Source organism: Octopus bimaculoides, chromosome 20, assembly GCF_046866305.1.
Source record: "Octopus bimaculoides isolate indiv1 chromosome 20, ASM4686630v1, whole genome shotgun sequence".
Lineage (NCBI taxonomy): Eukaryota > Metazoa > Mollusca > Cephalopoda > Octopoda > Octopodidae > Octopus > Octopus bimaculoides.
In genome coordinates, this window is record NC_142947.1 from 23,640,802 (window position 1) to 23,667,996 (window position 27,195).

Genomic DNA, 27,195 nt, shown 5'->3' on the forward strand with positions numbered 1-27,195 from the left:
TAACACTATTTGACTAAAGTGAAATCAGTTAAACGAAGGAGCCCCTCCCTTTGCGATCGTTCGACTTACTAGAAATACAAGAAAAAATTTCCCCAAATCACATCCTGCAATCTTTAAAGGAAATCTGATAATGCAGTTCTAGATTCTAGATAAACTGTGTGCGTCTGAATAAAAAAAAAAAGGTCAGATTATCACGGCTGGAAATCCTCGTTGAGGGCCCACCTAGCTAAGCAACGTTAAGAGAACGGATATCAAACTAGTATTAAAAAACGTTAAAAAGAAAATATCCAGATTTCAAAAAGAAAAAAAAAAAGAGCGCACAGCCCCCATAAAACGGTGTTGGAAAGATATCTATAACGAAAACAGTTAATAAATTAATAAACTAGTTCGTAGCTAGGATCCTTGCTGCAGGAAAACTATGTCGGGAGGCAGTTTGCGTGCGAAGTGGGTGCGCGCCTCCATCTGTATGTACACGAAAGAATAATTTTTTTGTAGAAACTTCCATGTGTATGTGCGCATTTGTAAGTAGTAGGACTGTTCACATTAGTCGAACTTTGATGCAAAATCTAAATTGCGATGGTGTGAAATCAGAAAATACATGTTACAGAGTGTGTAAACGAAATGTTTCTTCGTGCGTAATACTTGCGTTTAAAATGTATGTAAGCGCGCGTGTGGAAAAGAAAGTGAGGTTGAAGGCGAGAAAGAGAGAGAGAGAGTGTGTGTGTGTGTGTTTGTGAGAAAGAAAGAAACAGAGGGGGGAGAGAGGCCGTATGTGTTTGTATCGAATGTTATTCTTTTTTTTTAACCAATCATTTAACTTGCGCGTGAGAACCTGGAAATGTTTCTGATGATATCACAATAATAATAAATGATTTTTAACAAGACTGAATTTACATAATATAGTTATACACTTGGTTAATCATGGAAAGGTTAAAAGGCAGTGTTGAAATTGGTTGTGAAGTGAACTCGGAACCTCTGGGAGAGCACCGAAAAGTACATTGTAAAGTAAAGAAAGTGTCTATTAACAATTCCCACTGAGAATTAGTACGGGACTGTTTCTTCAGAAGGAACGTATTTGGGTAATCACACACTGACTACGCATGCGTACGCCATTACAGCTTGCCTGCGTCAGGTGAGACAAAATTCTCACATACATACATACACATATATATATATATACATTATATATATATATGTATTTATATATATACATATACATTTGTTTTGACTTGCCTTTTTCTCCTCAACGTTGTAAATACTATTTATTTTAATAATGGCTTTCATGACTTATTTAGGTTAGTTAACAATTTACTATCTCTGTTTCTATCTATATCTTGTACATTTACATCTGTGTGTGTATATATATATATAATTATATATATATATATATATATATATATATATATTGTAAGATATTGTATGTCCTGTTTCACCATTGTATTTTACGCGTGGCCTCAGCTTTCTGTCGAAGCGGTGTGCCTGGCCGTGATATTTCTGCTTTAAGATTCCCTTTTCCCACTCCAAGAATATGTTAGCTTCCTAGTTCTCACTCTTCCGTCTTTTTCCATCATTATTATTCTACGCTTTCTTTTCAGTTTGTTTATTTATTCCCTGAAAATGTTTTCTTTTTTATTATAATGTTTTTTTGTAAAAGACTTAGTTTTTACCCAGAAGGGGAAATATAATTAAAGCTACTTGAAATTCCCATTTATACTCATTTCAATATCTTTAATTTCTTTCTCGTAACTTTAGCTTTTTTCGTTTATTTCAGTGTATGTATTATTTATATTTTTCTGGGGTTTTTTTTTTTTTTTCGTTAACTCTATCTTTCTTTTGAAAATAATAGTCATCGTGCTTTTATCCTCATGAAATCTGCAAGTTACATCCATTTCTCTAATTTAAAACGTTGATATATAATATTGTTATAAAATAGTTTTTTCAAAAAATGATCAGTTTAAATATAGTTTAAGAGGCAAGAGAATTTATATTTGTATATTCATCAGAAATTCTAAAAACATCTTTGTTGAGGAAAAACCCGTATTAAATCCCTTGCGTACGTCTACATAATCTACTTTAGAGTGTTCTTTGTTTTAGTCTGTTTGTAACCTTAGACAAACCCCTCCATCTGGCATTTCGCTTGTTTTAATTTTTAAAAGGATTCTTAAGACGATTTATATTGAGTTATAATAATTATAATTTATTAATACTATAAATAACAGTGGTCGACGAATCTTTCGTTTTTGACTTCTATTATCTCTGTATTCGGCAAGTGCTTCATTAACTTCCTTTTCTGACAATTGTACATAGAGATATATACACACACACACGTAGGGTGTGTTTGTAATGAACGTACAAAGAGGAAAGGAAAAAATCATACACATATACACTCGCACAGATGTGTGTTTATATTTAATCTTTTTTTATTTTTACCTCTATCTTTCCTGATTTATCGAATTTTCTTTGACATTCTTCTGTGAGTTCTTGTATTAACTTAGTAAGTTATATCAACGAGCTTTTACATCCTGTAACCCCCTATTTATCTATCTCTCTATATTTGTCGCCTGTGTTGAAACCAATTTTTAAATTAGATATTATAGCTATATCCTTAGGACAAAGTTAATTTTGTGTGAGGGTTATATTTAATTAGACCAATAACATCCGAGGCGTAAAATATTGTAAGTCGAAATTATCAAAGCGTGAAGTGGCAGAAACGCTTAGGTGTCAGGTTATATATATATATATATATATATATATATATATATATATATATATATATTCCGTTCCGAGTTCAAATCACTTTCAGTGTCGAGAGAATAAGTCTCAAACATGTACTAATTTTAATTCAGTTGGTTATAGCCATCCTGCAATTTCAGTTTTATTTTTGTTTCTACTTTAATTGTAAGATATCACGAAGTCATTTGAAGTATATGAAATCTTTATTTTTTTAATGTACTTCAGTCGTTAATCTCTAAGTAACTTGTGAAACAAAACCTATTTTTCGTAACTTCCCTCTACTTAAATAGACTGAATCCAATCTACTAGTTTTACGGCTTTTTTCTTTTCACCCCTCTCTTATTGTATTCTAGCATCGATAGCAAGATGAAATATGTAGGACACAAAATTACTGCCTTTTTATCTTTATCTTTCTCTCCTTCCCCACTAATACTCTATCTAACAGTACATTTCAGCACCAACATTAATTTAAAATGAGCCAAGGACCTATTTCTTATACCTAATATATAGTTATTTTAATTTTTGAGTGTGCGTGTGGTTCCGCTTAGTAAGACGGTTTTATTGCTTTTTTTTTTTTTCAGATGTTTATATTCGTTGAAGTAAACAAATTCTTAATATACTTGATCATTATAATAGTAATCAGAGTTTATGAATATTAACAAAAAAAAAATGTATGCATGTCTGTTTAGCAACATTCAACTGACATCTTCACATCTGACATCGTTAATTATATATTATTGCCTTCGCTTTTTATACTTTTCTAGTTTGAATCAGTTTTGTATATGTAAGTTTACTCTCAGTCCATTATATATGTCTATACTCATACACTTTCGGCACACTTTTCCCTCATCACTTTGTTGTGCTTAATCATCATGTTCTTCGGTATTATATTTTTACGCTCTCCCGTCAAGAGATATCTTTATTTGCACGCTCTTCAGTTGATATCATTGTCTCCACCCTCTGCATCCGGTCAAATTCTGATGTGGCTCTTTACCCTATATCTAATATACACACACTTATTCACATTACATCTGAACTCGTTAATAATCAAATAATTTGTGACTGCATGATACGACGTGAGTTTTCACCGAATCTCTTTCGCGATCCAATTTCATTTCCTAATTGGAACCGCTTTTTGAGTTATTTCACTTCTGCTACTACAACTCTGAAATATTTTTTGTTAAAAAAAAATTCAAACTTTCTTTGCATGTGAGAAACAATTGTTATTTTTAAATTTGTTATTGTATAGCTTCATGCCAACCCCTACCCAACAGATCTACGATCAAAGATATTCCAACCGTGACCATCCTTTTGTTTTTGCTATAGATTACGGTTTGAAGGAGATTTGGTTGTTATTTCTAGGAAGTCGAGCGATCGTATACACTACCCTCGCTGGTCCGTTTGAACTTGTTATTTGTATAACTAAATGATGATAGATGTCATTGTTCTTTTTGCCAAATACTTTTAGTGTTGGCAAAATAAGTACCAATAATAATGTTCTGAAAATCTGGTTAATCAATTATAGTCCTCTTTCCTCGTAAAAAAAAATGAAAAACAAAAACTAATCTTCCCGATCAAACTACTGCCTCAGTTCTAAACATTTAAAATTTCTTGACTGCCTATGTAAAATTTATATTTGATTGCTGATAATCTATTTTCTTCTTTCCATTAGCATCATCATGCCCACTTTTCCTTATATGCCTAGGTTGGCTGGGTCATCATGGACCCAAGTCGGTTCTTATGGTGGACTACGTCCAGCCCACAGATACTATTTTTGCTATGTTTTCTATGGTCGGATGCCCTTCTAATTGCAACTACTTAACAAAACATACTTGGTGCATTTTATTGTGGAACCAGTACAAGAGGAGTTGTCATGTTCCCAGCAGGACTAAATAGTTCTCTCTGTTATGTTGTCTCAGTTCATTCACCAGCACCTAAGGGTTGCCTTGTCTTTAACAGATAGAAAAGATAGTAATGAAATAATGAGAGCAAGATGGTGATAGAGAAGTGTAAAAGAAGAGAGTGAGTGTTGACAGCTACACAATGATAAAAACAGCATGTGATGGGATGAGTGAAGAAAATGATAGAAAACAAAGTACTAATTATGAGAGTGATAGATGTCATCTTCCCATCTCTCTTTGCACGCATTCTGAAAGCAATCAAATTTAAATCTTTACAAGTGTGGCCATGGCATAAGATGTTTGCTTCCCAACCATATGACTCTGGATCCTGTCCACTGCATGACACCTTCAGCAAGTGTCTTCTACTATAGCCTTGGGCTGACCAAAGCTGTGTGAGGGGATTTAGTAGACATAAACTGAAAGAAGCCTATTATGTGTGTGTATCTTTGTCCCCCACCACTACTTTGTGTGTTTTATGTTCCTGTAACTTAGCAGTTGGATGAAAATAGACTGATAGAATAAGTACTGGGGTCAATTCATTGAACTAAAAATTTTCAAGGCAGTGCCCCAACATGACCTCTAATGACTGCTATAAAATATAAACTGATCTATGAAGATGTTAAAATAGTTCTTGAAAGTTTTATGCCCTCATACATCTATCATATATCCCCTAGCCACAAGTGATGGTGCCACATAAAAAGCACTTAATACACTCTGTGGAGTGGCTGGTGTTAGGAAGGGCATTCAGCCATAGAAACCATGCCAAAACAGATTATGGAACCTGATGTTGTCCATGACCTTAGAGCTTCTGTCAAGCCATCCAACCCATGCCAGCATTGGAAAATGAATGTTAAATGATGATAATGATATCTTCCTCATCTCTAAACATCTCCCCTCAGTACCACTTATGTTACCCCCTCCCCTTCAATTATTGTCTGTTTCTCTCTCTGTCTCTCTCTCCAACTCTAACTCTCCTTCCTCTTCCCACTAGAATAGCCAAGTATTTCCTTTATAATAAGACACCTATCTCTCTATTATACTTTAACTTCTCTCCTGGCACAAAGCCACTTCCCTCAGTACTCTGTCTATCAGCCAAGAGGTCTTTGTCTTGCAAGTTACTTGGTGATGCCACTGGTGTTGGTGCCAGGTAAAAAGCACCAGTGCTAGTGCCATCAGTACACTCTGTAAAGTGGTTGGTATTGGGAAGGGCATCCAGTCATAGAAACCATGCCAAAGCAGATAATGGAGCCTGGTGTAGCTCTCTGTCTTGCCAGCTCCTGTCAAACTGTCCAACCCATGCCAGCATAGAAGACAGACATTAAATGATGATGGTGATGACTAATTAAGTACAGTATTTCTGAGTTGACATTTCAATATCTTTGTTATTATTTTTTGTATTTACTGTTCTATCTGCATTGCTATTGCATTTTGTCACTCAGTCTTCTAAACTAAAAAATATTTTGGTGATAAGTCACTAACTTGAGACATCTAAATAATATAGAATATCTGTTTGGCAGGGGATGGGGGCTGATTCAATGCTAATGTTTGAATGATTCTTTGTTGACCTGACTATTGAAATTTGTATACTTTTGTGTTTGCAAAATCAAGACTTTTGGTTATCAAAATTTGTTTTGGACCATTATGTAGTGGATACCTATTTTGTTAGTGTGGTTTAGTGTAAATCTTGAAAAACAAAGTGAAGGAATGGTGACAGTTTTTCACAAAAAAAGTTAAAATTGTAGAAGCCATTGATTCTGGGAAAAAGAAAGATATTGTGTTGCAGCTTAACATTTACCCTGTCAATATTGTCCATGATTATTAAGGATTGGTTTAAAATTAAAGAAAATTCGAAAGAAGCAAATTTTGGTCTGCAACAAAAATGCAGAAGTGTTGCAATGTTCAAAGATATTGACGAATAAGTTTTTTTCTGGTTTATTAACCAAAAGGAAATAAATATTTCCAATTAGTAGGATTCTTTTTCAAATTTTTGGGTCAGTGTTGGTTTTGTGATTTATACAGGATAACATCTCAAGTTACTGCAGTAAAGGAGCTGATGTTCCAGTATATAAAAAAAAATGATTGAGTAAAAAGGAAGAAATTAAGAGAACTCTTTGTAGAGAAAGAAAGAAGTCAAAACAACACTTAATTATTCATGTTTGCTGCTACACAATGCGAACTAAAAAACAACATTCTTTCTTTATTGGAAGATTAAAAAGAAAATCCAATCCATGATACTTCAAGTATATTTCTCATTTAAGTATTGATGTCAATAACAAGGTTCAAATGACAAGAGTTGATGGTTAACTGAACTGGACAGAAAAAAAAAAATGAAAATAAAATTGAGATTCTTGTTGATAGACAGTTGTACTACACATAGCAAACTGCTTTATTTAGATAATATTTGGGTGTAGTATCTTTGAACTTACTCTCCAATTTTATGGCCATTGGAATTAGGAATAATTCACATCCTGATGAAAGCTCATTATTCAAAAATTTGCTGTTTAACATGAACAGTTCTGTGGAAATTGCAACAGTTGATATTAAACAAGTAATTGACATGACAGCAGCAAAAAAGGAAATAGTCATAAAATATGAGGGAAAGCCCAGATGGTTTTTTTGTTTTTTTTCCCCCCACATCTTTACAAACAATCTTTAGTAGTGATGAAGTAAGTTTTGAAGAACATTTATGGGATGAAGAAATTCTACATTTGTAGAACTTGGTTTCAACTATAAAAGATTTTCCATTACCATTAGTAAGAGGGGTGGAGGCAGGTACACACATCAAGAAAATTAGTGTATGCTCAAATAAAACCCTTGCTATGCACACAACCAAATGACAACTCTAATTGTATGAATGGCAGATACAGTGGAATATCAATATCCATTGTTCTTGATCACCTACAGGGTGAGTTGCTTTGCCTTTGAGGTATGCAGTGTTTTTTTAATACAGCATCTCAAAGAGATTTTTTCCTTTGATGCTATCCTGCAGCTAATAAGTGCATAAACAAAACACATATAGTATGTGATATCAGTGACGTTTACATTATTAGGGCTGCTTATAATTCAAAACACAAATATATATTGTTAATGTTGATATCGTTACAATCACTGTTTGCTTTATTTATTATTGAGCTGTCTTTATATTTTCAGCATTTCCACATCCTCAAGACTAAGTGACCTAAGATTCTGCAGCTAAAGTGAAACCTATTTGACAAGTACAACATTTGGACTAACACATATTTATGGTCACTAGATTGTCTTACATCATGGATGCTACTATAAATCAAACTTTTCTCAACATTGAGTCAGTATTGTTATGATTACCATCCTTATTAAACTTTATCAAGATCTTTTGAAATGAGTTTCTTTCCAAGTCTCCGGAAGAAACTTTCTATTTTATTTATTAACAACAAAAAAAGATCAGTTTTAAAACCTTCAGCCTCAAGTAATTCTGTTTCGAGTATCTACTGCAATTGTTGTGAAGAAAAGTTAAACACATCTGCTCAGAAAATTCTTCGTTTGTATCAAATTCCATTATTGAATTCTTAGTTTCATTTTGATATTCTTAGATTCTTGATAACCCAGTTTGGCTTATTGATTTTCTAACTTTTTTTTTTTGTCCCTAACTGTAATGTTTATTTATTAAGCCACATTAATTGCAATTTAAAACTTCTTTTATTATTTATTAATATTTTCAAAAATTATATACATAAACCTATTCCATTTCGAAAGAATTGCAGACTTGCTCCCATCTTTTTTTATCAAATTAAGGAACTAAATTATTGTTTGTAATATAGTAAATAAAACTAAATACCAAATAATGGAAATACAAACTGCTGACAAACAGCAAGCACAGGCTCAATTTACATGGGAGGCTTGCAACACTGCATTTGCCTACCCAACAATATTACAGGAAGCTGTTACCACAGCAACCACCACAGCTGGATCAGCAGGAACAACAATTGCTACAATTGCAGTTTCATCTGCAGCAGCAGTTAACAACAACGTTATATCACCAGCTGATGATACTGAAAATGTAGCTTCTACTGATAACGAACAACAACAGCAACAGCAGCAACAACAACAGCAGCAGCAGCAACAACATCGACCATTTGAATGTGAATATTGCCAAAAAACTTTTTCCAAGAATTCCAACCTAACTTCTCACCGGCGATTGCACACTGGAGAAAGACCTTTTGTTTGTGATTTTTGCAAAAAAACATTTGCAAAATCATGGAACCTAACTTCCCATCGTCGCATTCACACAGGTGAGCGCCCTTACCACTGCGAAACATGTCACAAGGCCTTTGCCAAGTCTTGGAATCTTACGAATCATAGACGGACGCACACAGGTAAATACTCTCTTGCCTTTACTTATTTTTGTGATAAATTTTGATATAACCTATGATGCAAAAATTATCTTGATTATTGTTATTTCTTCTGTATATATGAAGTAGAATATTGTTACAAATATCAAAAATTGATAACAATCAATAGAAATTGAATGAGATTTCAGAGTTGTGATTCTTTGCAGTATCTGTTTGACAATATGACATGTTTGGTGTATCATTTTTTTCCATGTCTATTGCTGCTGGTTGAATGTTGAATATAATTTAATGAATGTATGTCTACCAGAATTAACAAACTAGAGAGATAAACTTAATCTTCATGGTTTCCATAAGTATGTATCTTAGAAAAAGAAAACTACACAAGTACAAAACCTTTGTTCTCTTTAGAAAATGCAAGGCACTGAAATAACTGAAAGAGAACAAAGTATTTTCAGAAAGTGAAAAATCAGATTACTTTTAGAGTCAAGTCTGCAACTGGTCCCTGGAAGAATCCTTGGTGTGTTGGGAGAGTGAGAGTCTTGCAATCAGATTTTGAACTTCTTATACATATGATCTGATTACTATTTTAGAAAATCGAGTAATATTTTAAAAGAAACTTATGTTCAAAATTGGCTTTGTCTTTTCAGTATATACCTTCTTTGTTTGAGTAAAAATATAAAGTTATTCCCCTCTTACTAGTATATAACTGGATCTTAATGCTTGGATGGATAATAGGCAAAAAGAATGAACTGGAATAGGATTTGAACTTGTAAACAGGAACTATAGAACTAGCTAAATACCAAATTCAAACACCAAGTTGCTTTTGTTGTGGGACCACTACATATTTTTTTTTATCGGCAAAATAGTTTTAAAAAGTTAAGCATTTCATAGGTCCTTGATGTAGGGGAAAAAATGCCACAATGATAATACTCACTCTTGCATGACTGTAAAGAGTATATTTTAAGTAACAGCACTGATACTCAATTGTAGATATATCCCACAAGTCCAAGATTTGTTGGTTAAGATGCCTATTTATTTGTGAAAGTCAAGTAAATGCTATCAATTTTGAACTTGATTTGAAATCTAATATTTATTAATTGATTTATACCAACACAAAAAGACTAACATAAAATGTTAAGATTTGATATATTCCAGGATTTAACATGGCTGCAAAATCAGTAAATTTGAAAAATATATTTTTCTCTTTAAGTTTTCAAATATCTGAGCTTTTACAGTTCATTTTCACTTGTGTTTCTAAGGCTTATTCCCCATAATTATTATCTCTTCTCTCATTATGTATGTCTAAATTTTAACCATGTTCCATATTATAATTTCTTGGTAATCAACAATTTCTGGTGTTAGGTACTCCTTACTGTTATCTTTCTTGGTTAAGTATTATAGTTATATTTACAGAAAGGATATGAGGCACAGGCTATTACATCAGGTTCAGTCCCACTGCATGGTACCTTGGGCAAGTGTCTTCTACTTTAGCCTTGGTCCAACCAAAACATTGTGAGTGGATTTAATAGATGAAAATCCAAAAGAAGCCTATCACATATGTGCATATATGAGGGTGTACCCAAAAGAAACTGGAATTTTGCAATATTTTATTCACTTAGTTTTACATGTTCACTCTTTTACCACCTTCAAAGTATTCTCCATTTGAAGCAATGCATCAGTCCAGATACGCTTTCCACTGTTCGAAGTTGTCCTGGATTCTTGTGAAGTGATGCTTTTTAACACCCCTGTCGTTTTTTCCTTCACCTTTTCTACATCTGAAAAACGTTTTCCTTTAAGGATTTCTTTCATTTGGGGGAACAAAGAAAGTCACGGGGAGCAAGATTGAGTGAATAGGAAGGGTAGGTAAGCGGGGTCTTGCCATTTTTGGTTAAAAACTGTCTCACACTCAGGGCGGTGTGCACAGACACAATGTCATGATGAAACCACCACTCTCTGCTTGCCACTGTGTCTTGCAAATACTTTAGAACTGCCATATAAAATGTCTGGTCAACAGTTTGACCAGGAGGAACAAATTCTGTGTGGACAATTCCTTTCGCATTGATGAAACAAATCAGAATCATTTTGACGTTGAACTTCACTTGATGTGCTTTTCTGGGGCATGATGACATCAAATGCTTCGATTGACTTGATTGTTGCTTTGTTTCTGAGTCATAGCCATAACACCAGATTCATCACTAGTGATGACCTTTGAAAAAGGATCTGGATCAACTTCCAACTGTTCTTTCAGTTCACAACATGCATTCAGTTGTGACTGGTTTTGGTCTTTCATGAGCAAGTGAGGTACAAATTTTGCTGCAACTCTTTTCATTCACAATTCCTTGCTCAAAATTTGTTGGCAAGAGCTCCAGGACCCACCAGTCATATCAACAAGTTTGCCAATTTTTCAGTGATGGTCCTCCAAGATCAATTCATGAATTTTCATGACATTTTTATTCCTTCGGGAGGTCATTGGTTGGTCGACGGTTGCCCTGAATGAGGTTGGAAACCACTTGTGAACTTGTGTTTTGCTCATAGCAGCATCCTCGTAAACTGCTTAAGGCATAACAACTGTTTCGGCTGCTGTTTTCCCTGGCAGAAAACAGAATTTTACAGAAGCACGCTGTTCCTTCATTCCAGCCATTGCAAAAATTGATGAACAGGGGAGAAGCACTGCAAAACAAAAACACACCATGTGACAGGATACCACTGCCGGTCGACCGACTGATGCCTGAGAGTTGCATCAAGTGGCTTCTCACAGCAAAAGCCTGAACTATAATGGGGTTGTTCCACAGAGAATGTTTCTGGTTACTTTTGAGTACCTCCTAATATATATACTGTGTGTGTGTGTGTGTATGCCCTTGTCTTGACATTGTGTGATGGTTATAAATAAACATCACTTACAAGCAATATTGTTCATTTCCTGTCTTCCATGAAAATATGTCCAGCTAAGGGGAAATATTACCTTACTAGAAAGCAAGAGTTGGCAACAGAAGGGGCCATAGAAAATCTGCCTCAACAAATTCTGTTTGACTCATGCAAGCATGGAAAAGGGACTATTAAAACAATGATGATGATGTATGTTCATGTCTTTGTGTACGGCCCTTCTCCAACAAAGAGTCTTGCCTAGTAATCTTTATTTTTCATAGTACACTAACATGCATCACATTTTTATATACATCCTACTTGATTCTTGTTAAGACAGACCATCACTACTAACTATTGTTACATAAACTGGACTCACCTTAGGTATCTCCTTTGAATATAATATAGTTTAGATATTCTTTGCTCTTTAGTTGAGATATGTGCCAATCATTTTTCTAATTACTATCAAACTCTAGCCTGCAAAACTCAGTAGTTGGGAAAGACAGGCTCCTGAAGTATAGTTTTTAAAGAAGATAAGCTTTGCACAAAGATCTATTTATTCTCTGCAGCACCAAAACTCAGGCCTTGTAAATTGGAGATCTTTGTGATTCAAAGATATTTTATAAATGATGTCTAAGAATTTTTTGTATTCTCCACACTACAGTCCTCTGCTCTACCAACTGAGCTATCAAATATTTGTTTGATCTCACATTGTTCCTGAAGCTAGTGTCATCTATACTCAGTGCTTTCTCCATTTCTTATATATCTTTACAATTTGATCCAAAGATCCAGAGGTGGTTTCAGGCATATTGGTGTGAAAGGCTAATAAAGAAATGCACAATTTGCTTGGTCATATCTAAATCTGAAACCTTTCATCTTAATTTTTTTTTATATAAGAATTGTTCTATTCCAACACTAGTTTAATAAAAGAATAAAGCCAATGGTTGCTCAATCTGTTAGAAATAGCAACTAAATTTTCCTCAAGTGACGTTCTACATGTTTTAAAAGGTCACACTGAATAATATAGTCTTGAGTAAGTATGTCTTAAAAAGATGTAAAGGTCATGGCTTCAAAGCTTTCAGTCAAAGGATTACTCAATCAAGATGACATGTTCTTAAGCAAGGGAACTTGGACTGAATTAAAATGGGCTACACACTTTCATACATTTGGCCATTAATTCAATCCCATGTTTGGTTGTTAGCCTTATTGTGGTTAGGGAACTGAAGATGTGACTACAGGACATGAAAGCATACTTCATATTGGTAAGTTATCAGTAGGTAACTGAGGTTCAGTTATCTAAAGTCTCTGCCAATGTAACATGGACTGGTTTAACCCTTTAGCATTTAAACCTTCCATATCCAGCCAAAATATTCCACCTATTATACTTTCAAACGAGCCAGATCTGGTCACTTGCAATTACCCTACAATATTATTCTAAAAATCTGAAAGCTACAAGATAATGCAGGACTAATCCAAATCAATATGAATAAAAAAGCATTACATTTGACAGAGAAATCTGACTTAATCACTGGCAGACAACATGGATAACAATTGTTATGAATACAAGTTCAAATGAAGGACCAATTAAACCTGTGAAGTAAATGCTAACATAAATTTCACAACTTGTATTTATCAATCTGAGAATATTGAATAGCTCTATCAAACAGATTAAGATTTTAATGCAAAATTGAACTACTGATCGATATGTCCATTCTATACTCTAAATTTCGTGCTATCCAAATATTCTCCAAAGTAAGTTTTTAAACTGTTGTTGATACCTCAACATAATAGGCCTGTCTTTTAAGTGCATCCTGCTTCCTTCTAAAAGTTAGCTTTTAGAAAGGAAAGTAAGAAAAAAGTAGTTGTATTTATATTTCTCAATTTTTTTTTTTTTTTATAGAACATGTAACTCACGTTTGACTGATTTTAAAGTGATTATATTTGAAATTGAAACCTATTATAATTTTATAGAACTGTTTGATCTGTTATGTCCCAGCATTAGCTTATATATCAGTAAATGAAATCAAAGGAATCTTTACATAGTTGCTCAACCTGTTATAAACAGTAAACAAATTTCCCTCAAATGACATCCTACATTGTCTTAAAAAGGTAGGGGAGCCAAGATTAAAGTCCTAGATAAAGTGTACCATCTTAGAAAATACCAGCTTTACATAAGTGGTTGAAAATGGAAGCAAACCTTTTTGGACAAGGAAGTAAGTTTTTCTTGTACTAGCATCCAGAAGTTTTCTGAACCTCTCGAGCGAAACTATTTTTCTCTTGTGAATTCAGTGTCATACTCTTCCAAGGAAATCACAGGAACTTATTTTTCAGAAGCAAAAAGATTTCTAAGCAAGTTATGAAATCTTTAAGTAAGCAAAATGCCAGTAGAAATGTATTCCCAGCTAGATACAACAAATAACTTTTGTATTTTATAGTAAAACAACTGACTACAGTATGTACTCAATGGTAATAGTCTTGGAATTTTTGTCAGAACCAACACTGTCGAGATGTCATCTTTCACAACAGTTTCTTGTTATCTATATGAAAGTTTAAACGGAAAATTTTAAACAGAATATTACCTTGTGTGAAATCTGAATATATTTGTAGATTTTTGAATTAAATGTTTAATATTCTATTCCAAGTTGTGTGTGTGCACGCGTGCGCAATCCTCACCATCATCATCAACATAGTTATTATCCACTTTTCTAAACTGTTATGGGTTAGGTTTTCTGAAGCAGTGCTTTATAGCCAGATGCCCTTCATATTGCTAGTCTTATGCTACAGATGCAACAGTACCTATTCTAAACACCAGGGTAGACAGTGTGTTTGTGCACACACACATAATTTCATGATATAACCAACATATTAGCTTTTTCTAAGGTCATACCTTAAAGTAGTCAGACTAAACCACATTCAGTAATTAAATTGTTTGTTAAATTTTCAATAATTAGATGTTTGTTAAAATTCATTAATTAAATATTTGTTAAATTTTCCTTTAGTTGTGTGTCTCAATACTTAGTGAGCTTTATCTTATGCAGCCTGCTGAGTGCAAAATGATTGGTAATTGTTAAGATTTATGATCAAAAGCATTCTAGCCATATTCACACCAGCCAATATTTTGCAAACTTTATCTCTGACTACATATATCCTACCTTATTTGATTTGAGAGATAATGTTCGTGTTTTCAAATGTGATGCTTTTACAACTTTAACTATGGAATGAACTCAAACATGATCAAAATCATTAATATAATAAAACAATGTTGTGAAGATCTATAGTAGATTTATACATCAAAATAGTAAGAAAATTTATAAAACATGGAATTTTCACCTGATAGTTAAATTATTAAAGAGAAAATGTCATTATTAATAATCTTTTTATTTTTCACCCTTAAAATTCTATAATTTGTCGCTTTTCTAAAAATCCATTATTATTTGTGTTATGGTGGCAGTGTGAGAGGAAATCTCCAGTATGTGTAACGTCTATTTTCTTTGTATTTATATCAAGGCAATCATCATCGTCATTGTTTAATGTCTGCTTTCCATACTGGTATGGGTCAAACGGTTTGACTGAGGGCTGACAAGCCAGAAGGCTGCACCAGGCTCCAATCTGATCTGGTAAAGTTTCTACAGCTGGATGCCCTTCCTAATGCCAACCTCTCCGAGAGTGTAGTGGATGCTTTTTACATACCACCGGCACAAGGGCCAGTCAAGCAGTACTGGCAGCGACTATGCTTGAATAGTGCTTTTTACATGCTACCAGCATGGGAGCCAGTCGGGCAGCACTGGCAATGATCACACTTGAATGGTGCTTTTTATGTGCCACCGGCATGGGGCCAGTCAAGCAGCACTGGCATTGACCACACACTAATGGTGCCACCGGCATGGGTGCCAATCAGGCGGTACTGTCATTGGCCACAGGTCTTTGCAAGTGCAGTTTATTGCCCAATGATTGAAGGGTACTCTTAAATGGGCCAGTTATGCTGCACTGACATAGGCCATGGTTACGGTCTCATTTGGCTTGCCAAGTCTTCTCAAGCACAGTATATCTCCAAAGGTCTCTGTCACTTGTCATCTCCATGAAGCCCAACATTCAAAGGCTGTGCTTCACCACCTCATCCCACGTTTTCCTGGGTTTACCTCTTCCACAGGTTTTCTCTACTGCTAGGTTGTGACACTTTTTCATATAGTTGTCCTCATCCATAAGCAACACATGACCATACCAGCGCAGTCGTTCTCTTGCACACCACATCTGAAGTCCAGCTTTTCTCTCAGGGTGCTTCCACTCTGTTGTGTATGCACACTGACATTACACATACAGTGAAGCATACTAGCTTCATTCCTTGCAAGCTTACGCATGTCCTCAGCAGTCATGGCCCATGTTTCGCTGCTATGTAGCATGGCTGTTTGCACACATGCGTTATACAGTCTACCTTTTACTCTGAGCGAGAGGCCCTTTGTCACCAGCAGCGGTAGGAGCTCTCTGAACTTTGCCCAGGCTATTCTTATTCTAGCAGCTACACTCTCAGAGCATCCACCCCTGCTACTGACTTGGTCACTTAGGTAATGGAAGCTATCAACTACTTGTAGTTTTTCCCCCTGGAATGTGACAGAAGCTGTTTTCTGCACATTTTCAGTGTTTATTGCCCCTGAGCATTTGCCACACACAAAAACTACCTTCCCTGTTAGCCTTCCTTTGATATTGCTGCACCTGTGTCCATAGCTTACACCAGGTACATCTTATGGAGTTTCTACCTATGCCTTTTCTACAGATCCAGCTGGGTCATCTACCTGAAGGGATTTGTGGTTTGTCTGCCTTCCTACTTATTAAGACTAAGGGCCTTCTATTCTAGACCTTGCTTCCACACCTGAAACCTCTCTAGTTCTGATAGTGACTCAGCTATTAGAGCAATCTTTTAACATCCACTTTTCCATGCTTGCATGGATCAGATGGAATCTGCTGAGGCAGATTTTCAATGGCCAGGTGCCCTTGCTATCACCTATATCTAGTCAAGCAAGGTGATATTTCCTCATGACTTCACACATTCTCCCCCAAAGACTGGAAATGAACAACCTCACTTGTATGATGGTGATGCTCATTTACAACCATCACATGATGTCAAGAGAAGGGTTCACATACATATATATAATATATACACATGATGGGCTTCTTTCGGTTTCCAGCTACCAAATCCACTCTCAGGGCTTTTGTTGACTCAAGGTACCCATGCAGTGAACCCAAAGCCACATGGTTGAGAAACAAGCTTATTAACCATGCATGCTCTGATGTATATAATCTATAAAATACTAGATTGTCTACCTCTCGAAAAATGAAATTTCAGTGTATGTGTAGAGTGTAAATTATTTTTATTGAGGGAATTGAAAGTACAAATCTTCAGTTACATTTCAGATGAAACTAGTTTGTTACCTTTGTAGATATATTCTTTCTTTTGTGTATTAACATACTACCCCATCCCCTGGACATGCTACAGATTCTCATTATAGCTTCCTATGAATTTCAGTCCTTAGTCTGAGTAAGAAAATTAACTATATATCCTTTTTACCTCTTACTTGTTTCAGTCTGTTCAGACTGTGGCCATGCTGGGGCACAACATTGGAGAATTTTAGTGAAATGAATCAACCATGGTATTTTATTAGTACTAGTAGTTATTCTGTTAATCTCTTTTGCTGAACTGCTAAGTTAAGGGATGTAAATTCACCAACACTGGTGTCAAGTAATGATGAAGGACAGACACACACACACACACACACATATATATATATTCAACAGGTTTCCGAGACTTTGGTCAGTCTGAAGCTATAGTAGAGGACACTTGTCAAGGTATCATGCAATGGGACTGAACCTGGAACTGTGTATGGTTGGAAAGCAGACTTCTTCCCACACAACCACTCCTGCATCTGTTGAAAAGTTTAGACTTGTTGAGGGTTAGATTAAGTGTCTTACAGTATCATAGTTTAGTTATTGTTACCTTATGATTTTGAATTCCAATCTCAATAATGTTAGCACTTCCATTGAAATAAACTCTACAGACTGCTCTTCTGTTTTACTGGATGTTGTAGATAATTTCTGTTACCAAAATGACATAATTAGTACTGAATATAGTAGTCATAAGCCTCAGGTCAGCTCTGATTGTGCAAATTTATGATAAAAAGTAAATTAGCCATGACCTCATATTTCATTCATTTGGACATGGTGTATCTAGGACCACACTGTTGAATGTATTCCTTTTCTAAGATGGCAGGTTGTGCTATTTTTAGCATGTTGAGCAACCACATAGAAGCTATCCCATTGACTCATGGAAGTAGCTGTTGGTATTTAACCCCAGTTGTAACATCCCTGTCTTGTTCCTAGGAGTAATGCTTCTAGGATTACATTATTTAATGCTCAGTTATTGTGAGCACACAAAATAGAATCAGAAGAATGACAAGTATACTCATTCTTAACACATTCCAGTGGATTTAAACATGCTATTCACTGCTTACTTTCTTCTTCAGGGAACAACTGTCTTTAAATTATGTGGTGACAGCACATACGATTTAGTAACATAACAAACTCTGGGTTTTCAGTATGATTGTCTCTTCAGTCATAAACTTTGTCCAGGACTCTGGATCTAAAAGAAAATGGTCGTTCTTACATATGGGATTCAGCAAGCAAAATATTTGCTGATGCATGCTTATGTCTGTCAAGCTAGTATAAAATTATTGGGAACACACAAAATGACAATCAAAACAACAATATATATGTGCACTCTTACATTCTACAAACATACTTAATGTATTCAAGCTCAAATCTGCTGGAATGTGTTGAGAACGAACATATACATTACTTTTTTAAAGATTTTAAAGCTGTCATTTGAGAAAGATTTGGTTGTGATTTCCAGCAGGTCAAAGAGCCACATAAGAACTAGCTTGTGGGGTGGTTTTATAAAGTAACAAATGAAAACGTTCAGGAAACTTACTTGTATTGGAAGCAAAAGGTTTTTCTCTCCATGTAAAAGATCCAAATGTATATCTGCATATGGAACGTGATGTGCTAGTGGTGCATGAACACTATCTAAATAATTAGTAGAGGATAGGGAAAAATGAGTTGAGCATGGATTCATTGAATGTGTAATGTTAATTTGTATGATGGAAGGGAGAGGATGCAAGTGAAATGAGAAGGCAGCAAGACATTAAAAGCACCAACACACATGGACTGATGAGTTTGAATTTTCTTTTGCCCATCTAGGAGTGGATGCGAATAAAATAAGTATTTGCTATATACTGAGGTTGATTTATTACACTGTCACAGGACATGTACTGGGACTGATTAAAATACTATTAGAAAAGTGAGTTGACAAAAACACTAATATACTTGACTGAAATTCTTATATATAGGTTTATGTGATGTATACTCTTTAAGTTCATACCCTAACTTTGTTTTTATTCCTTTTGGCTCAAAATAATTATCAGACAGGTATGTATGTTGGGATTATTTCAGTTTGTGCTATTCTTCACTCCTCTCTACTCTTTTACATTTATAGGCTTCCTTTAGATAATTAAATATGTATAATTCTATAAATTCAGTTTCTGTCTATCTTATTTAATACTGTGATTCTGATTGAAATATTGTTAATACTTTTTTTAAGACTTGTCATAGCTCTTGAATGCTGTTCTAAATAGCCCTCATCTATCATAGGCTCTATCCATTTTTTTTTCTCTCTCTCCTGTTACCTGAAAGTAGAGCTACCTATCTTGCTTCATATAAACCCTTCTCTGATATCATAGTGCTATTTTGACATTTGAATCTAGTGCTGGCAAATTTGTACGTAATGTCACAACTTCTAATTTATGACTCCACCAGGAAATGAAATCTCAAAGAAAAAAAGAGAAACCTGATCAAGTGGCCTACCATCAAATCATTCTAGTCATGATTTAAGGTAGTGGGATGTGATTTACTGTTGATTTGGTTGCTATTTGTTTTAGGTCAGGTAACAGCATAGAAGCCCTGGCAAGTGATTGTAGTATGCGTGTTAGTGAAGTTTTGTTAATGAGTCTGACCACCTTTGTTTTAATGCAGGTTATATTGCAGCCATTGGAGGTATTTAAATGGAAATTTGTTAATCAGCAAATGTATAAGCTAATTTGTATTTTTTTTCTTTTCCTCCTATCTTGAAAGTTTGTTGGTCTATAGTTTGTTCTGATACACAGAATTTTAAAACTGATTTTGTTGGAGAATAATGTCTTGTCATATGTTACATTTTATGTTTAACTAATGATATGAACAATTTGTGAATTACTAAAGTAGTTTGTTGCTATACATAATATATTATTACTTACATAATTAGCAAAGGTTTTGAGTTGAGGTTAGGGAACTGCTTTGTTGACAAAGGTACAAAATGACATGTGCAAGCACAGGCATCACTGTTTCTCAAAAACTGGTCCTTTTCAGGGGCAGAAAATATCTCAGCCCATAACATTTACTGACACTCTACAAAGCGCAGGTAAACCCCACAACAAAGTATTACTCTCATATCTGGAATGGTGTTGCTGCTGAACATCAGCCCCCTGAAACTCCCTTCCTGCTCATATCTTAGCTGTAGGTGTTTAATAGAATCAGTCTCACTGATATTGGAGAGCTTGCAAATACTCTGGTGGGTACTACCTCTTCTTCCAGCTCAGGAAATGGCTGGGGGAAAAGAAATCGCTTGATCAGGACTGACCTGAAATTAAACATTTTCTGTGATTTCTTTTTTCTTTTTTTTTTTTTGTTTCTGGGCGTTTACTGTTTTAGTGGAAGCTGCTTATAGTGTTATCAAAATAGAGTTCCCGAATATGCCTAGGATTTTGTAATTTCTCACTTTTATAAGCCAGATAGAATTTTCCTTACTATTCCCTTTATTTTCTCTTGGTCATTTTAGGATTTGCATTCATCCAAAATAGATGTAACTTTTCAGAGTTGACGTAAAATAGTAAATTAGTAAAATAATTTATTGGTGAAAGTGTTAACAAAAAAAAAAAGAAAAAAATTATTCTTCAAATCACACTTGTAGGGATTTTTACTGGTTAAGCCATAGGTATGCAATTTGATAAGAGTTTACTGGAGCTAAGTATATACAGGTTTTCTAGAGTGGTGGTGGCTGTGGTTTAAACATTAAAGCAAGTTAAGAGTTACTACAACGTATAGAACAAGTAATATTTGATGTATTTTGAATCTCGGATCACTGAAATGATTAACTTCTATGGTACACAAATACATTAAAAATATCTTGCAGCCCAAATTAATATGAATATTTAATTTTCTTATTGATTTGGATTCAATCATTGAATTGCAGTTTTCAATCAATTATGTCGACCTCAGTATCTAGTGTGGTACTCATTCTATCGTGAGCTGTTGATTTGCATCCCGGTTAGAGTTGTCTCCCTTTAGTTTTTTTTTTTTTTGACTCTTTTGTGTCTCCACTGATAATTCATTCAAAACATCAATACTTAGGTAGGACATTCGTTTTAAATATATACTGTACATTGAGTTCTTTATTGCATGGCTGGTCTTCCTAATCTCCGGATTAACACAATTTATGAGCATGAACTCATGCACCAGGTTCTGCTTAGTTTCTGTTTGCCAAAGTTCACTTGAAGGACGTTGGTCAAGCCGGTTATGATTGACACTTGCATGAAGTACTGCAGAGTGGGATCGAACACGGAACCGTGTGGCTGAAAGGCAATATTTTAAACCCCATGGCCATTCCTGTGCCAAAATTCAGTAAATAATTACAGCAATAAACCTGAATATCTTGGCGAATGTATATAAACACTGAATGTTTATATTGATAACGTGGCGAGGATGACTGTTGACTTGATTCTGACTGGTCTTTTCAAACTGTCGAATATTTAAGGATAGTAGTAAAATTCTATAGCAGCATTCTTCCCAACTTGTCCTTTCTAATCATAAAACGGTGAGCAGAAGATAATCTTAGTTGAGCATTGGTCAAGGTTGCTCAGTAACCAATAACGGACTATTTGTTGTGGTTTATTTCAACTACTTGCAGGGTGCTACGCAGTCAATACGTTCTCATTGGATTAATTTTTAACTTTACCAAGAGGCCTAAATAATATTTTGATTTTTCTGGACTGTCAATCTTACCTTTAGAATGTGAAGATGTGAAGATATTGTTTAGGAAACTCGACTCTTACAGTGAAACTTGTTCATAACACTGCACTGCAAGAACGTTAACTGCCAAAGAAATTGTATTATTCATAGCTTGTGGGTTTTCTTGACTCAGAAGTGTGAAAAATATGAGTGGGAATGATGTGGATCTGTACATTTTGAAAGTATAATATTGTAAGAACACAGGTGGTGTGGTGGAGGACTATATAAAGATTAGCACAAGAGTTCATTGTCTGAAATGATTTTGTGAAAGTTGTGATGAGAATATGTAAAATCAAGTAAATTGATGTCAGAAGTGGTGTATCTGTCAGAGTAGAATTTAAGAAGGCAGAAATCATATACATTATGACAATGGGAAGAATGCCTTATTATCAAATTATGTGTGAACTTTCTATATGATGTTTATCTGTGCTTGTTATATAATTGAAATAAATAATGTAAGGACCGAGCTGAAAAATTAGTAATTAGTTTTGTTCCTATTTTATTTGTTTTTCCTTTTTTTTTTTTCTTCTAGGTGAGAGGCCGTATGGCTGCAAGTACTGTGCCAAATCCTTTTCTCATTCCTCCAACTTGACCTCACACATCAGGTCACACACTGGAGACAAACCTTTTTCCTGCCACATCTGTAAGAAAAAGTTTACATTTGCGTCTCAACTCGGCCAGCACTTTCGCAGTCACAGTGACAACCGACCTTATACCTGCGAGACATGTCACAAGGCTTTTGCTGATCAAGGAGTACTTGCCAAACATCGGAAGAAACATGCCAACACAAGTGTTATAACCCCCTCTACAACCACAGTTAACATTTCTGATGGTACCATCACTACTACAGATGCTACCCAGCTGCAACTTCTGTGCATATGTGAGTTCTGTAAGAAGACATTTGTTGATGCTGCTTCGCTGTTGGTACACAAAAGCCAGAAACACAGCAATGTTGAGAAAGCTTACCAATGCCAGTATTGCACAGAAACTTTCAACAATGCCAACAGCCTCAATTGGCACTTGCGTAACCATACTACACTTGTCACCACTACTAACAGTACACCTACCCTTGTAACAGCTGGTGACAGCAATAAAGTAGCAGTCGCAGTTGCAGCAGCAGCAGCTGCAGCTGCAGGTGGTGCAAACAGTTCTGGCAATCCTGTAGCTGCCATAGCTGCCTTCAGCTGTGAGTATTGCCGTAAGACATTCACTCGCTCAGACAGTCTTACTGTTCACATTCGAACTCATAGCACAGGAAATGGAGCTGAAATACCAACGATTAGCTGTGACGTGTGCAATAAAACACTGCTAAACCAAAGCAACAACGCCAGACCAACCTCAACAACTACAATCCTTAATTGTCAAAGCCAGGCAGTTCCAGATGTGAAACCTATCATCAGAGTTGTGGATCAAGAAGAAAAGCCCTCAATTGAGTATATGCCAGCTATCGAAAGGAAAGTGGAGATTGTTGAACAAGCCAATAGCTATGATGGCCACAGCCAAGATGGTATGTCCATGGAGCAAAACATAAATGCTTACGCAGCTGCCATTGAGCAACAACACCAACAACAGCAAGTGACCCAAGTGGTCACCTTTGAAAATAGCAATGCCATTTTTACTCATACTGATTTACAGGTCCATTTCCCTCAAAATCATGCGACAACACAAACCTCATCAGACCAAACAGTCATATCTCAGGAAGACATTTGCTTCAAGGCATGAGTTCTGATTCAAAAATACTTCCCCTCTCACTACTGCCCATTTTTTAAAAAGCACACACACACACACATACATACATACACACACACACATACACACGCACGCACACACACACACACACACAGCACACCTCCCTGCCATTTCATATGTTTGTGGAATGAATTTGATACAATATAGAAGGATAAATTGATCACCAGCGGGACCTACCGTAAAATGTTTTCTGAAAAATTCTTTCTTATTGCTCTAACATCACTTTACCATCTTGGGGGTCTATGTCTGAGTCTGACTTGTTGTAATTTGTATTGACTCTCTTTCTTCATGCTGTTGTGTCTGACCACCACTAACTTGTTATTGTTGGGGATGTAACTATTAAACCTATCAATTTTGTCTTCAGACAGAGGCCAACATCTACCATTCTTCAGGATGTGGCCATTTCTTTCTTTCCCCATCCCCATTTTCTTTTCAGTAAGTATCGACAGACACCGCTTGCTGATGTTATTCAAGAGCAGAATGTCAGTTAACGGAAGAGAGTAGGACATCTAAATACCTCTTTGTATTTAGGCTTTTTTAAAATTTTGTTTCTCATTCTACATTCTGAATACAAGCCCTCTGCCAGTGTCAAATAAGCCCTTCATTTTCTTAGTGAGGTCAATACAATTCCAAAACAATTTAGTAGTACTACCAGTGTTGGTTCAAATGACTGTGCCCCCCTCTTCTCAACATTGGCTTGGTTGTGTCTCATAAATATTAAAAAATCAGTCAAGGATAGAATGAAGTAGTAAATGGATTGTGTGGGGTAGAGTTGTTTAGAGTATTGTGGAAATAGGATTGGTAGGGGTGGGTGTTGGGAGGCTATATTGCCAGTAGTAATCTCCAGACAAATGCATGTGTGCATGTGCATCTGGGAAGTGGAGGGGGTCAACATTCTCTCTTTGTTTTGTCCTTATATAATTTACCGATCACCACTACCTGTAAAATGATCAAGTATTTTTGAATTTCTGAGAGATGGTGAAAGAAATGTACAATAGAGCCAGCTGTGGTATTTAGTTTTGTCTCTACATTCTGAGTTCAAATCTCATTGGAGTTAACTTTTTCATCTTTTTGCAGGGATCAATAAACAAGAACCTAGTTCAAAGTCTAAATATTGATAAAGTCAACTTCGCCTTTCATTCTCATGGAATTGAAAAAAATAAGTCCAATGTGTAGTATTGTGTCAATGTAGGGAAATCCATTTTTATTCTTATTACTATAAATACCAAGGACAAACAGAGTCAGCATAAGCCATGGAAATTGTTTATTGGATACTTTGAAGAATGTAAATTTCAGTGCTTCATTGTTCAGAGGTGCAGTCAACCTGTTCTTAGCTGTGTGTGTGTGTGTGTGTTTATATATATATATATATATATATATAGATATATACATATACATACATGTGTGTGTGTGTGTATGTGTATTTATATATGCACACTGGTTAATTCTAGTTGCAAAAATTCCTTTTGCACCTCATCAAAAGGAATTATAATTATTGGCAAATGTCTTTGTTGTAACCAGTTCATTTCATTTTATCTCTAATATTTTAGGAAAGGCATGCACATCACATTTCCTTATTTCTCTACTCTTGTAAATCTGAGATTTTGTACTTATGCAAAATATGTAGAAATCTTTATTTCTAAAGAGCGGAATAGTTAAAGGAACAGAACTTCAGGCAAGACCTTAATGATACCTATTTTGATAGCACATTCTTGAGTTCAAATCCCACTGTCATTGATTTTTTTTTAATACTAGTAAAGTTCTAATAACATACTGTTAGTGAATTTAACTTACCCTTAACCTGATGCAATGTTAAGTCCTTAGCAATCTTAGTTTTGACTTTGTTTTAATTGTCATTCAAGACTACTTTACTTAGTGCAAAATATAGAAAAAAAAAATTTGAAAGATAAATTCTAAAAACATTTGGTTTTCATGCCTACATTACACATTACAAATCATCATCACTGTCATCAGTTTCGTTGTTATTATTATTATTGCAAATACAGTTAGAGTAGATGTTAAAATCTAGTGAAGTTAATATGGGATTTGTTTCTTAGTCATTGCTATTTCATTTCACTTAAATTTGTAATGCTTTAAAAAATTGAACATCATACACTCTCAATTCACCTACTCCATAAATCTGATGCTTTGGATTCAGGTAAGGCTGCCATTATTTATAATAATATTAAGTACTGTGAACTGGTTACACATTTTTTTTTTTGCCTGATTAAAAAAACTACTATTAAGTTGTTATGAATGGTGCAGTATGGCTAGAAGTGGTAGAGTACTTTTCACTTTTAAGTTCTGTTCTTTTATATTTGGGGTTCAAATCCAGCTGGAGCTTAATAAAAATAGATTCAACCTTGACCTGGAGTTGATTCAGTTGTCCACTCCCCTCCTCTATTTGTTTGTGGCCTAGTTACCAGTCTAAGAAATCCTCATTATTATTTAAAGGAACTTGGTTGGGGTAATTAGTAGATAGAACAAACTAAATACTATTTGGTATTTACTTTCATTGTTGTAGGTTCCAATATCAAATTCTGCCTGTATTGACTCTTACATTTCATCTCCCCATAAACAGAAAGGTTTATTAGTACCAATGATAAATAGATTTGGATAAATTCAATTAACTTTTCGCTCAGCACCCTATCCCCATCTCTTCTGCAAAATAGGTCTTGTACCTTGTCAAAAGAAATCATCTTTGTTTTTGTTTAATAAATATACCAATTAATCTTACAGCCATATTCACACATCACTGATTCACATGGAATTTTAATCTCCAACCAATCTTCCACATTATGTCAAGAATCCCTTCCTCTCTTGGTGGATGGAGGACATCTTCAGTTGTTCTGTTTATTTAAAACAATTTGCAAGAAGATTCCAGACAAGTTCCAATCAGTAACTGCCTAAGTAATAACTCTTTAGACTCTGCTGAACTGGTGCTGCTGCCACCACTACCATGACCACGAACAGCAACAATACTACTGCAACCACCACCACCACACCACCACACCACTAACGACAACAACACTTGAGCCATTATCTATTTGAATGAAATTTAAATAAACTGTTTGTTCATACTAATTTTGGTTCTTCATTTGCAGTATTAACTTTCAGATTCCAAATGTGTGTGTGAATATATATGACTGGATGTAGCCCTTCTAGAATGACCACAGTACTTCATGATTACATTTTACTCTAGTTTCTGTGATGCTAAGTGGAATGAAAGACCTTATCCTTGGAAGGGATGCTTGTCTATCCATCACAAGTAACCAGAAAAATTGGTCAATTGAAGGAAAGTTAAAACTCTATTTGAAAATATACTGTATTCATATACAATTAAGTGTATGTATTACATGTGCCAAATGGTTAAAACATTTGTTTTGCAATCATGTGAATCCAGATTCTGTTTCACTACATGAATCCTTGGATAAGCTTTGTAAATGAAAATGAACAGATGGAAACTAATACTC

General features: G+C 35.0%; 1 protein-coding gene across 3 annotated transcripts; it reads left to right on the forward strand.

Moving 5' to 3' along the window:
* Positions 1-992: 992 nt before the first annotated feature.
* LOC106879451 (uncharacterized) lies at positions 993-26,806 on the forward strand. 3 transcript variants are annotated; one of them, XM_014929009.3, is made up of 3 exons: positions 993-1,132; positions 7,785-8,986; positions 22,506-26,806. In XM_014929009.3, exons 2-3 carry the CDS (start codon positions 8,455-8,457, stop codon positions 23,693-23,695), a joined length of 1,722 nt encoding a protein of 573 aa, XP_014784495.1. In that variant the 5' UTR covers positions 993-1,132; positions 7,785-8,454; the 3' UTR covers positions 23,696-26,806. The 3 variants fall into 3 exon arrangements, with proteins under 3 accessions (XP_014784495.1, XP_014784493.1, XP_014784496.1); XM_014929007.3 differs by lacking the exon at positions 993-1,132 and adding an exon at positions 1,156-1,295; XM_014929010.3 differs by lacking the exon at positions 993-1,132 and adding an exon at positions 3,649-3,809.
* The last annotated feature ends 389 nt before the right edge of the window (positions 26,807-27,195 follow it).